The sequence below is a fragment of the Camelus bactrianus genome, chromosome X (genome assembly GCF_048773025.1).
Source record: "Camelus bactrianus isolate YW-2024 breed Bactrian camel chromosome X, ASM4877302v1, whole genome shotgun sequence".
NCBI lineage: Eukaryota > Metazoa > Chordata > Mammalia > Artiodactyla > Camelidae > Camelus > Camelus bactrianus.
Genome location: NC_133575.1, coordinates 1,993,833 through 2,007,881, shown reverse-complemented (window position 1 = coordinate 2,007,881; position 14,049 = coordinate 1,993,833). Strand labels below are relative to the sequence as shown.

General features: G+C 43.3%; 1 protein-coding gene across 1 annotated transcript in view; it reads right to left on the bottom strand.

The window, feature by feature from the left end:
- Nucleotides 1-1,067: 1,067 nt before the first annotated feature.
- Nucleotides 1,068-14,049, bottom strand: part of LOC123612243 (uncharacterized) — a 33,972-nt gene continuing 20,990 nt past the window's right edge. Inside the window, exon 4 of the mRNA XM_074359672.1 lies at nucleotides 1,068-13,407. Within this exon, the coding sequence (XP_074215773.1) occupies nucleotides 12,746-13,407 (662 nt within the window). The 3' untranslated portion in view covers nucleotides 1,068-12,745. The remainder of the gene's footprint in view (nucleotides 13,408-14,049) is intronic.

Below are 14,049 nucleotides of genomic sequence, written 5' to 3'. Positions count from 1 at the left end.
TGCGGATGGGAGATGGCGGGAAAGTCATAAAGACAGCGTCTTTCCTGAACGGATGGCGTCGAGTCCTATATTGGACTCCAATAACTGCATTGGATGAATTTTAATTCCTTTATGCATCACCCTCCAATTAGCACACACATACACACCAGACACTCCCCACGCATGCACGCACACACACATGCGTGCCCACTCCACATGTCTGCAAGCATGTGTAGACATGACCATGTGCACACATCGATGCTAAACACACTGCACATGCACACAAAGCACGCCATACGTCTATGCAAACCACACATGCAAGCGTGCACACACACCACACACATACATGCACCTACTAAACCCAGCACAGTGCACACAGGCACACAATACACGTGCACATGAATGCACTCCCCCCACACACACAACCACACACACACATACCCAGGCACACGCACACATGCACACACACCCGACCTCAGCACTTGCCTCTGGGAAAATCAGATGCTCTGCATTTTCCCCGCAGATCTGAGCGCAATATGAACAAATGAACGCCACCAGCATAGCCGAGGAGAGGAGCTGCTGTGTGTGAGGAACCTCAGGGTCTCAGCCCTCACTCCTCAGGCTCTTGGCTCAGCAGGCCACCGCCTGGAGGTCCTGGGCTGGCTTGACACCCCCTCCCCCAGAACTACCCCCGTCTGTGTTCCTGGGTCCAGGACTGTATGTTCAACCTGGTCCTTCAGTCCCTGGAAGACAGCTGATCTGAAAGACTTTTCTGTTTCTGAAAATCAACTGCATGTCAAGATCCCAGTTTGGGAAAGACTTCCACGGTGATGCAGTTGTGAAAATAATATGACACTAGTTCATGGAACTCACTCCTCCATCTTCTTGAGTTTTCCTTCCTCGGTGGAATTAAAATGAAGGACTTCATGAAACGTGCTGGATGAAACCGCGGGCGACTTGCATCTGCGGTTGTAGACGCTGCAGAGGTGGGTCAGGGCGGGATGGAAGCTGCACTCTCATTTCTCCAAAAAGCCTCACTGAAATGAAAATATGGAACTACGAAAATCCTGCACAGTGAGACAAAAAAAAAAAAAAAAAAAGCATGTGGCTGCGGGAGGGACGTTGCCAAAAATAAAAAATATCAACTGTTTTCTGAGAGACAGAAAGAGGAAGTGAGGAGGTGAAATCTAAAATCTAGAGTAATGGTGGTGACTTTATTTTTTTGGATAATGCTCGATATTGTAACACTTTTAAGCACGCATTCAACATGCGTACAGATAGACTTGTCAACATATGACATAATAGTAAGGCTAATTTTTAATTAATGTTTATTTTCTCCTGTTTAGCAAATAAAATAAATATAGATAGAAGGCATGAGATTTTTTCCATACCCAGATAGACAATCTTCCTTCCTCCCTGGGGGAGCCCATAGCTTCTTTATCAGCCACTAATTTAGAAGAGTCAGTGAGGGAAAAGAGAAGGTGGCCATCCATTGGCAGCTTGAAGGCTGTCTCTCCCCAAAACATTTCCAGCCTCAGGAGCCTCAGCCAGTGGAAGAATCCAAGTGACGTCTTATTTTCTGAGAACCAAAATTCAGGCACTACGTTGGCTGGAATGTGTGCAACGTTGGAAGACTTGTGCCTTCCTCTCCAAGCGAACGCTATTTCCTCTCTAGTTCTGAGCGCTGTACAGACATCCAGAATGAATCTCTCTGTGGTCCTTTTCAACACCCTGGGGTGGTGACATCAGTAAAGAAAAGTGACCCAGCGCCCACACAGTCATCCGTCCTCTCCACTGAGACAATGACCCCCCCAACAGTGGGACCCGCCAAATCGACTGCAGCCCCATGTCCCAAATGTGTGTCTCAGAACCCCTCCCCCACGGACGGGTGTTTATTGACAATACAGTTGTCTCTAAGCTGATCTAAACCACACCACACTTCTGAGCCAAAAAACTATAGAAAAAACTTGCCTGATCTTCTCTGAGCTTGAGCGGTCTTCGTGTTAGCTGAGAAGATGATCAACAGACCGTGAGGTTCAAGTGTTGGCATGATTAGCTAACCCACGGCTAGACCCCCAACAAATAACCCCACGTGGCAATTTCTCTCTCCCTACAAGCTATTTGCTAACACAAATTCCTATCAGGTAAATGAGATGGATTTTTGCCATCCAGATAGAGAAATGGGAATTATCTCATAACAAATCGATGGTTAATGGTTCCAAAGAGAAGTTGGATTCTATTCTTACATCCAGAGAGACAGAAAGCAGATGAGGGCCTGGAGGAAAAGGGATTGGGGAGTGCCTGACCAATGGTGGTGATGTCTTCTTTTGGGGTGATGGAATTGCCTTGGCATCAGGTAGAGGGCATTGAGGTTCCATGTTGTGACTACACTGCATGCCAGTGAACTGCACACTTTACAATTATATATTGTGTAATATGTTGTATTGTATAGCCACATACATTATGTGACCTTCACTTCCATTAAAAGAAGAAGAGGAAGAAATGGCATTCTAAATGCCTGTGTCATCCAGAACCACAATCAAAAGCGGGTATTAAAGACCAATCAACATTTTGCTTCAGCGAAACGAGTCACACGCAATTTCAAGATGCCGTAGGTAAGTGGCAGCCCCCACAGCAAACCCTCAGTCCTGGAAGAACCAGGATTTCCGTCTGCCACGATGGCAAAGAAATGTCAACAGTGGGCAAGGAGCCCACAGTCTGGCTCAGTGAGGCGGGACTGACCCATCCCAGCAAACGCAAGGAAAGGAGTGAAAACTGTGTTTCATAGTCTCCCTCCTTGGAGAGTTACAGGAATACAGTCATTGGAGTACAGTAATGCCACCAGTGTTCCTCGATGCACCAGACAATTCCAACTGGCTTTCCAATAACCCTCGTCAACTTCATGGGGACTTTGGTATCGATTCAAAATTTTTAAAACAAACCAAAGACGAAACCACAGAGGGGCGTGGGTGTAGCTCAGTGGCAGAGCACATGCCTGGCATGCAGGAGGTCCTGGGTTCCATCCCCGGTACCTCTGTTAAAAAAAAGCAAACCAAAACAAAGCAAAACCACAAAAAATTAAAGAAAAATACCACAGAGAGAATAAAACATGAGGGATGGCCGGGGTCTTGGGGACGGAGGGACTTTAGGACCCTGAAACTATTCTGTAAGATGTTATGATATGATGGTGGACAGAGTTCATCACCTATTTGTAAGAACCCCCAGGATTAGGCAACAGAAAGAGTGAACGGTCCATGTAAACTTTCAGTGAACTAAATTTTAGTTCACAATATTTCACTTATTATTTTAGTTTGTAATTTTGCCATTATAGTTGTAGGACTTTAGTTAATAACAATGCAGCAATGTTGGCTCGTCAATGATCAAACACGAACCCCACTCATGCAAGATGTGAAAAATAAGAGAGATTGTCCTTGCGTCAGAGGGAAGAGGGCATATGGGAACTCTCTGCTTTCTGCTTTGGGTTTTTCTGTAAACCTGAAACCCCTCTAAAAAAAAAAATCTATCAGTTTTTAGAAATAGAATGAAGCTTAAAAATAAAAATGAAGTGAAATAAACCTCTTGCTGTCCAAATTTAAGCCAAGAGTTGCCCTTCTGTTGGTCCATCATGACTCCTTCACTGTTGAAATCAACATATTGTCTCTTTATCACAAGACGAAAAAAGATTGTAACTCTGTGTAACGTCGACAGACGTTAGCTAGATTTATTGTGGGCTCATGGCTCACCATATTCAAATACCAAGTCATTACGCTGAACACCTGAAGCTAATCTAACGTTATATAGCAATTATACCTCAGTAAAGGAAAAAAACACTCATTAGATGCTCAGAATTTTGAGGGCAACGTCAAAATGAGCTGACATCCTAAGTGGAGATACCTCTTGGCAAATACATCCATTACGGTTCTGCCAACATTGGTATTCCTCAATAGCATCTACTTTTTTTTTTTTTTTTTAACACTCAAGGCTCCATGAACTTGAAAAGAAAATGTGCTCAGCACACAGTGTCCTTACATTTCATAACTGCATATTGGGTGCTGTTTTCTGTATCTTTTAAAAAAGATCTGTTTTTAAATTTTCTTTTCTACCTAAGAATGGCAAAATCGTTTGAAAAGCCAGAGCATTTATCTAAAAGGATTGGAAAATCTTTAACCAGTGTCCCTTATTTCCACACATCAGCCGCATGTGGGTTTTAGTGACATAAAAGGGCTGATAAAAAAGGGAAAACAGACTACAGATTAGTTACAAATAACACCCCGAGTTGCACAGCCCAAAGTAAATTATTTATGTTAAATGCTGAAATCTCTTAAAAACTGGGAGGTGCCAAGCAGCTCACAGGATCTGAGCACCCGTGTACTCAGCCACCTCCTGGGTGATCATGTTTGATACACTTTAATGTTCTCATGACTCTTCATGCTTGACCTGCAAATGGACGAATAATTTTTTTTCAATATTCATTTCCCACACCTACAAAAACAATGATACCAAATTCTACCACACTCAGCAAAACGAGATGGGTTTCTATTTGGTGGCACACAGAACTATCAAAATATGTGAAATACGAATAAATTTTATCATTAAAATTTATATATAAATACACGTTGAATTACTATTGATTATTCACTAATTACCAAACATTGGAACACTTCCTTGTCATTACTAAGCAGTGTAGCAAACATAAAAATGATTATCATTATCACCCAGTATACAAAACATAAGAAAATCTATTATTATTACAGAAATAGAAAAGAATCAAAAACGTATTATTATTGTTATTGTTAAGCAAGGCTTATGATGGGTTCTGCACTGAATACCAAACATTATGATAAACTCTTGACATTAAGTATCTTGTGCTGGTTGGACAACAGTCACGTGACTCTGTTCCTGAGGCAAAGCCAGAACCCAACCCCAGGCTGGTTGGATTTGAAGGCCAGTCTTCCTAACCCTGACAGTCTGATGAAAACATAAACATTGAATTAAAAAAAAAAAAAAAAAAGACAATGCTTCTATTTACAACCACAGATCCCTTTGAAGAAGAGGGACTCTCCTTAAATAGAAATCTTGGAGTTCTTCGGGGTCTTGGGAGGCACTGGATATGTGCCTTGGGGAAAGCAGAGTGGATTTTCCAAAACAGTGGATAAGGAGAAGTTCAGGGAGCCAAAGGGTATTTACAAACGGGCTGCCTCACCTGAGAGGAAAAGCGTTTGCATTTCTCCATTCTAAACTATCCCCACCCCACCCCCACCACTGGCAGGCAGAAGACAAGGAGCATGAAATTCAATTTTGGCCTCAAAATATGCAACTATAGAAATAAAGAGAAACAGAGAATCAATGGAGAAATAGAAGGATGAGTGGATGAATGGATGAGTAAAAGGGAAGGGTGGATGGATGGATGATGTATGGATGAATAGATGGATAGATGGATTATGGATGGATGGATGGTGGATGGATGAACAGATGGATGGATGGATGATGGATGGATGAATGGTGGATGGATGAACAGATGGGTGGATGGATGGATGATGGATGGATGAATGGTGGATGGATGAACAGATGGGTGGATGGATGGATGATGGATGGATGATGGTTGGATGGATGATAATCTATACTTGTGTGTGTAAAACACTGAGATTTTTTAGAAACAAAATTTACAGGAAATCCATTCTATTTCCTTATTTCCACCCCTTCTATTCCTCAGCACCTGCTGGAGTGATTCCAAAAGTGAACACATTTGGTCTAATCTCTTTTCATGGAACCTTGTTTCTAAGCAATAAAAAGTAACAAACAGAGAGCAGACCAAAACACACAACATTTGCAAGAAGGCCCAGAGGATGAAGCAAACTCAACAGCTTTCAAACAACAAGCCTCAGGGAATCTAGAGCTGAGGTTACATAAACTTGATCTAACCTTGACATCAGATGCATTCCCCACTTTGCAGCATTTAACCTACAAGCTGAGATGCTCGTGTCTCTTGAGGGAAAAGCATCCAGAGGAAATAGCAAAGGAGGGTCCAGTGGTCTCGTATCCCAGCCAGGTAGCCTGCAGGCTGCAGCACCTGCCCTATTGACATAGCAATGCTATTCAGATGCTTAGAAACTTGGTGGGGAAACAATGCTCTTTTTTTTTTTTTTTGCACAAAATGTAAATGACTCAATGTGGAAACAAAACAAGTAAATGTATCACCTTTGGAGCATCTTCATTTCACCTAATTCAAGGTAGTTCAAATTTAAATAGGATGACTGGCTCTTTTTGGACGAGGAAGGGAGGTCTCTGTATTTCCAAAGGGTGTGGCAAAGTAGGAGCTTCCCTGGGAAGTCTTGGAAGGTTAATTCAATGTATCAGTTTCCTACAACAAGGAGGCAATTCTGTGTCATCTTTCTCAGAAAACTTGCCAGAATCCCGTGGAGAAGTATCTCCACCAGCAGTGATTTTCGCGTCTTCATTCTCCTTAGTTATGGGTTCTGCTTTTTCGCGTGGGGAGTGGTGTCGTTTCCTACCCTTAACAGCTTTGTAAGTGGACTGGGAGGACAGCCAGTGTCTGAGGGCGTGGATTCTAACACGGGTCAAACCCTCCAGAGACAATCTGTACGGAGAAGCATCTCCTGGTCAAAATTGTAGAAAAGGACATCCCATTTGTCACAGAGTCACTCTTGTTTGGTTGGGGGGCTGGCTGGTGTTTCTCTAAAGACCCAAGCCCGGCATGGTCACTCGGGGTGTGGTTGTACCAGGAAGCCAATGGCGGGTTGGCAATGCATTGAGTCTTGGAAGCTGAAACATCTGAGAACATGGAAATGTGAGCCGGGACTGGTCGGCCAGTTCTCCAAAGGGCTTCATGAGTGGCTGTTGACTAACGAAGATGACCATCAGCCTTAACACTGGTCATAAAAATCCCTAAAGTAACCCCAGCCGCCAAAACGGGATGGAAGCCGCTCCAAGCCAAGGCGTCAACTCCTGTTGCGCTTTTTACTGACGTATGGTTGATTTAAAACGTTCTGCTGGTTTCACGTGTACAGCAAAGTGATTCAGATACACATACGAGATTCTTTTCCATTGCACATTATTGCAAGATGTTGAATAGAGGTCCCCGTGTTCTACAGTAGGTCCTTGTTGTTTGTCTATTTTATGCACGGTGGTGTGTATCTGGTTATCCCATATGCCTAGTTTGTCCCTCCCCAACCCCCTTCCACCCTTGTCGTCCTTGAGTGCATTGCTAAGGGTGTGCACTCAGGAACGGTCTCGAGGGGGGTCTCGAATGGTGGATAATCCCAGACTCAAAATCAAAACAGGGTCACTCCATTGCCCGAGGAACCCTGGTGCACCCAGTGGTGCCCTGAAGCTGGGGTGTTGTCATATTTTAGGGGAGCTTCCATCTGAATCTTTGCTCCTTTACTCCTCATTTAGGGCCCTTGCCCTGATCTTCCCTTAGGCTCCTTTGGGAATTGCCACATCCCGTGGAATCAGCACACAATTCGGAGTAAGGCTGTTACGGACTGAGTTATGTCTCCCCACCCCCAAATTTAGATGCTGAAATCCTAACCCCATGTGTGGATGAATTTGGAGACGGGACCTTTAGGGAGGTAACGGAGGTCTCACGAGGTCCCAAGGCAGCACCCTGATCCCATAGGGCTGTGCCTTTGTAAGAAGAGGGAGAGATACCAGAGCTCTCTGTCTCTCTGTCTCTGTCTCTCTCTCAGCATGTGCAGAGAATTGGCCACGAGAGGACACAGAGAGAGGACGGCTGTCTGCAAGACAAGGACAGACTAATCTTAATCTCAGATTCCAGACTCCAGGACTTCCAGTGTGGGACTGAGAGCTTCTGTTATGGGAACCCCCAACTGACTCATACAAAGAGTTTCCTGTTTGTGTCCTCTAAGATTCCTTTAAGACCAACCCTTGTGCCCATTACACATTATAAGCCCTTAATAGCTTTTTACTGAATCAAGATACGTTTCTAAAGATTTCATTCTCGGAAGGGCAATACAAACCATCTGAGGAAAAAAAGTGCTGGACAGCAGAGTGGTCACGTTCCTTTGGCCATATTATCAGTGAATAAAGCAAGCAGAATGGAACGATAATGTGTTACAGAGACCTTTTCTTCCTCAAATTTATCTTGGCAGTATCGGCTATTTGCACATCCCATTTAAAGTCAGGTTGCCAAGCTTTTTAAAAGAAATCTTGCTATAATTACGATTAAAATGAGAGCGAACGAAAGAGAGGCTGCCTGCATCTTTATGCTACCAAATTTTCAAACGTTTAATATAGTACATTTCTTAAACTATATTCTTCAGTTATGTCTGTCAGTAGGACATTAAATCTGTGTTGTTTTCCTCATTTGTTCTTGCGTTTCTTTTGGTAGAACCATCGAAAAGACCTTATTTATTTTCTTATTAGTATAAATGGTTAATTTTTTTCATATGATTAAATATTCTTCTGTCAGTGTATTGAAATGAAATTGACTTGGCTTAATGATGTTATAAACAGCAACTTGATAAACTGTCATTGATTCTATGTTTTGTCTAGAAGGGTTGTTTTGGTTTTGTTTTTTGGGGGGGTTTTGTTCACATCCATATAGAAAATGACACTTGCAAATAATATGATTATCTTTCTTTCCAGTTCTTGCACTTTTTTTTTCTTGTTCTGGTCTGGTTGTGCTGGCTAGAACCTCCTAGGTAGTGTCACATAGAAATGACATTAAGTTATCCCTGAATTGTTTGTGATTTTAAGGGCAGCACTTTCAAAAATTTCACTATCTGGTAGAATGTGCAAGTACGTTATTTTGTAGGAAGCTTTTATTTATTTTTTTAATTTTTTTTTAACATTTTTTATTAATTTATAATCATTTTACAATGTTGTGCCGAATTCCAGTGTAGAGCACAATTTTTAAGTTATACATGAACATATATATATTCATTGTCACACTGTTTTCTCTGTGAGCTTCCACAAGATCTTGTATATATTTCCCTGTGCTGTACAGTAGAATCTTGTTTGTCTATTCTACAATTTTGAAATCCCAGTCTATCCCTTTGTAGAAGCTTTTATTCGATTAAGGAAGCTTTGATTTATTTCTGGTTAGTGAAATCATGAATGCATGCTCAATGTTTATCAGTTATTTTCTGCATCAGTTGGCAGGAGAAGTGCTTTGTTTTGATTTCATTTTGTTCTTTCCTTCAATTTGTTCATATTTAATGTGCAGTCAGACATTGTAAGGTTGAACCTTGCGTTCCCAACATAAACCAAACTGAGTGAATGGCTTACTTAATTTGTTTTGCTGGCACGCAGCTTCGAAATTTGCCATTTTTACTCACAGTGAGATGGCTCTGTAATTGTCTTTCCTGTGCTTTCTTTATCAAGTTTTGGTATAAAAATATCCCCAGCTTCAAAAAAAAAAAAATGCTTTGGAGATGGTCCTTGTTTTTCTGTTGTCTGGAGAAATTTGGACAACACTGGACTTTTCTGCTGTTTCACGGAACTACATGAACCTAGCATTTTCTTGGTGACACGCTTTCTAACTGCTGACTCAATTCATTAAATTTCTATAATATTTTTCAGGTCTTACACAGGTATTTCAGACAGTTTTGGTAAAATACAATGTTTTACGAATGCATCCTTGTGCCCAAGTTTTTAAATGTAAAGGGACAAAATAATTCAAAATGATATTTTATATATATTATATATATATATAATATATATAAAAATATGTAAAAACACTATTTCGTCTTAAGTTATATCTGCGTTTTAGTATTCCATGGCACATTCTATTTCCTTTGTACGTTCAATCTTACCAGAATTTGGTTGATTTTACCACTTCTATTTCAGTGTGCTTTTAACTGTATTACAAATTAAAATCTAATTTAAAAGAAAATTAATGTGTTAAAAGTAAATTTTTAAGGAGAAGAGGTAGAGCTCATTGGTAGAGGGTATGCCTAGCACACATGAGGTCCTGGGTTCAATTCCCACTCCTTCCATTATAATAAAAATTAACAAATAAACCTAATTACCTCCCCCCCCCCAAAAAAAAACCTGAAAATAAAAATAAGTAAAATTTTCGGGAGGTAGAGTGCATGCTTGGCAGGCATGAGGTCCTGTGTTCAATGCCCAGTACCTCCTCTAAAATAAGTAAATGAATAACCCTCTCCCCTCAAAAAAAAAAAAAAAAAAAAAAAAAAGAAAAGAAAGGAAAAAACTTTAAAAAGCTAACAAAATTAAATAAATAAATTTATAATAAAGAATAAAAATTTAAACAAATCACTAAAATTCAATTTTAACTTAAAATGACGTTTATTTAAAAAAAATTTAGATGCTTTTCATCTTGTCTACGTGGTTCCTTTCTGTTTCATTTTGCTTTTTTAATATAAGAAACCCTGTGCTTTTCCTTTTCTTTCTTCCTCTTTTGTGTGTGTGTCTGGCTGCTCTTTTTCTAAGCTCCCAGGTCGGACGCTTGGCTCTTTTCGTCGATGCCATGTGTCCCTTCCCTGGCACAAACACTGCACCTTCCAGGTCACGTCCGCGCACCCCCCAGCTTCTGAACCGTGGACATGAGTAGCAAGTGGACAAAACATGGAAGTGCCAATGTCAGTAGAAGGGTGCAGCCAGGTTTCAAAGATAAACATTTGCCCCTCCGCTCCCCCGTGAAGGTGGCTGTGTTCTACCCTCTCCCCGGGGAATTTGGAAAGAACGGATGCTCTGGGACGCATTTAGGGAAAAACATGCGTGTCTGGGAGCGGGAAGCAGGGACAAAGGGAGTCAGGGGTCAGGGGAGACTTCTGCGGTCGGAACAAAGGAAGCAGGAAGATGCATCGCCGTGCCCTGAGCCTGGGCTCAAAGCATCGTGACTCAGGTGACCCGAAGTGGCACACGCCAGACCCACGTGGGGAAGCCCCAGAGGGACACAGCCTTCACGCCTGTGTCTCTGCACGTAGACCAGAGGATTCGTGGAAGATGCCTCACGCCTCCCACCTTCCTGTGGGCGGAAGACACAGGTGCTCGCTCTGTGCTGGCTTTGGAGAGCAGGGGCGATGGGGTTTGGTACCCGGGTGGGCAGTTCCGCAGGCGAGCGGGACCCAGGCCCCTCCCAGGCTCCCTGGCATCTTTCCTTTTTCTTCTTCTTCTTTTTTAAAAAATTTTTTGAGGGAGGCAATTAAGTTTATTTATTTATTTAGTGGAGGGACTGGGGACTGAACCCAGGACCTCATGCCTGCTAAGCATGAGCTCTACCACTGAGCTCTACCCTACTCACCCTTTTCTTCTCCTTTTTTCAATTTTTTTTTTTTAAATTGAAGTTATTGAGGTACAGTGGGTGTGCAATGCTACATAAGTTTCAGGTGTGCAACATAGTGATTCACAGTTTATAAAGACAACACTTCGTTTATAGTTACTATAAACTCCTGGCTCTATTCCCTGTGTTGTACAATGTATCCTTGTATGTTATTTATTTTACACCTAATAATTTGTTCCTCTTCCTCCCCTGCCCCTGTCCTGCCCTCCCCGCTTCCCTCTCCCCACTGGTCACCACTAGTTTCTTCTCTGTATCTGTCGCTCTATTTCTCTTTTGTGACATTTGCTAGTTTGCTTTATTTTTTTCGGTTCCACCTGTAAGTGGGATCAGCCAGCCTTCGTCTTTCTCCGTCCGACTCACGTCACTTAGCACGATGGCCTGCAGCTCCGTCCAGGTTCCTGCGTCCGTGGCAGCTTTCCGGCGATGCTGAGTGAAGGAGGGTCCGCACACCTGGTTCGCCTCCCCGGGTACAAGGCAGGGGGAGGGTTAACTGACCTGGTGAGCATCGTCTGTGTGTACTGACCACTGCCTTTTTTTAAAAAGGCTGTTCATCATTTCTTTTTTTTTTTTGCATTCATTTTGATCTTTTTCAACGTTGCACTAACATCGCACAGCTCCTGACGTGGCCATGGGGACTGACTGCTATTGTGTCGTGTACAAATGTGCTGGCAATCAGATTTCCTTTTGGTTTCAAAACAGCACCGTATCTTGTGTTCTTCACGGTCCTGGAACAACCCACATCTTGTGTCCATCGATGGCACTTGGCCAACACCGGTTGACATCTTATCTGTCTTAATATCACATTTACAAACACGTATCCGTGATTCCTGATGTAGCATTTACACGTCAATCTGTAGCTTCTTTGCAGGGATTTTTTTTTTTTTTTTAAATCTTCCCTTTTAATTTAGTTAAAAAGAAAGAAACCATCCATAAACACGAACTGGTCAAATGGAAATTGTAAAATGTTCTCGCTTGCTAGAAGAGGGTTTAATTCCAATAAGCACTTTTTTTTTTTAAAGTGTAGTATCATTTCCTTGTTTTAAAAAAAAAGTCTGTGGTTGTCATGACTGAGTTTTGAAAGCTCTTGTGGGTTCTACTGTGTCCCCCAGCCGCCCTTACCCCCCAAAGATACCCTGAAATCCTAACCCCAGTATCTCAGAAGGGGACCTTATTTGGGAACAGGGTCTTGGCCGATGCAATCAGGTTTCAGACACTGAAAGTAGCCAGACCCGAAAGGCCGCATGGGTACGTGGTTCAGTTTATACAGAATGCCCAGAACTGGCCAGTCCGCAGACACAGAAGGCAGATCCATGGTCACCAGGGGCTGGGGGAGAGGAGGGAGGAGTGACCGCTTGATGGATACAGGGGCTCCTGTTTTGGGAGGGGTGATGAAATGCTCTGGAACTGGACAGAGGTGGTGGCTGCACAGTGTGGTGAACACACAAGCTGCCCCTGAATTGTCTGTTTTATGATAGTTCAAGCAGCAGGGGAGGAAGGTTGGGGCACTCTCAGAACCTCTGTCTCTTTCTCTCTGTGTGTATGTGTGTCTTTTACTCTCTCTCCCGCTCCCCAAATTCTGACAACGCAATGTGTCACCAGACAGTGCCAAGTGTCCCCTGGTGGGGCTGCAGGAACAAAGCCCATCCCAGCTGAGAAGCGTGGGACTAGGTCTAGCAACGCAGAGAACCGAGTCCCCCGTGTGCACCCCGAGGCCCTCCGCCCTCCCTGCCCCGCATTGCCCACGGCTGCGACCACGCCCGCGCGGCTGGGTGTTCCTTCTCTGCCTGCCACCCCTGCCCGCTGCCCGGGCCCGCCTTCTCTCAGGCCACCGCTGCCCACGCGTCCACCTGCTTTCTGCAACACAGCTCCTCCGTTCAGCCCCAAATGCACCCAAGATGCCGAGATGCCACCACACCGGCTGGGGGCTTTTCCAACAGTCGCCGTCCCCTTTTTCCACCACGAAGAGTCCAGAACCTGGTACGCAGACCCCCCCCCCCCCGTCTCGCACCCGGGGTGGCATATGCTTGGAGCTTGTTGGATACAGTGCAAGCGAGAAGCAGCCTGTGGCAGCTTCCAGGAGCCTCTTCGGAACGGCCGGCTCTGGGCCACATGTTCTTCTTCGAAACCTCCAACGTCCCCTGGAGTAAAACAAAAGTAATTCTGAATTCTGACGGTTTGACCTCTCTTCCTTCTCAATTCTGTTTTTAATTTCAGCAGAACCTTCTGGAAGATGCTCGGATCCCAGGAGTTGCCCCAAAGAAGGTCGTTTCAGGCATCATGCAAAGGGAACCATTTTTTTTCCCCCAAACCCTTCAGCCTTATTCAAGTCGGACACCAGCATGAGACATGGGCCCCGCCAGATTCTGTCTCCTGGTTTACGTTTATTGCAACACCTTATACACTAATAGTAATTACGTTCTGATCATCGCTTGAGAGAAATGCTTTCACATATGTTCTTGAAGCCTCAAAACATTGCTGAGCAACACATCCCACTGCTAACGTTTCCAAGGAGGAAGCAATTTAAAGCATCGAGGTTCTCCAAGGTAGGATTCCAATCATACCACTTGGCTTGCAACAAATAACCTTCATTTAATCATTAAAAAAAAAAAATGGGGATGAGCTTTCCTCACTCTGTGACAAACACACCACCTCATCGAATGCGATTCAAAGCTCTTCTTTGAGATCTAAACACACACGCGCATAAAGAAGCACTTTATTTAATAAAGCATATCGAAAGTCAAACAAAGCAAAACAAAAATTACCTTTTTTTTTTCTCCCAA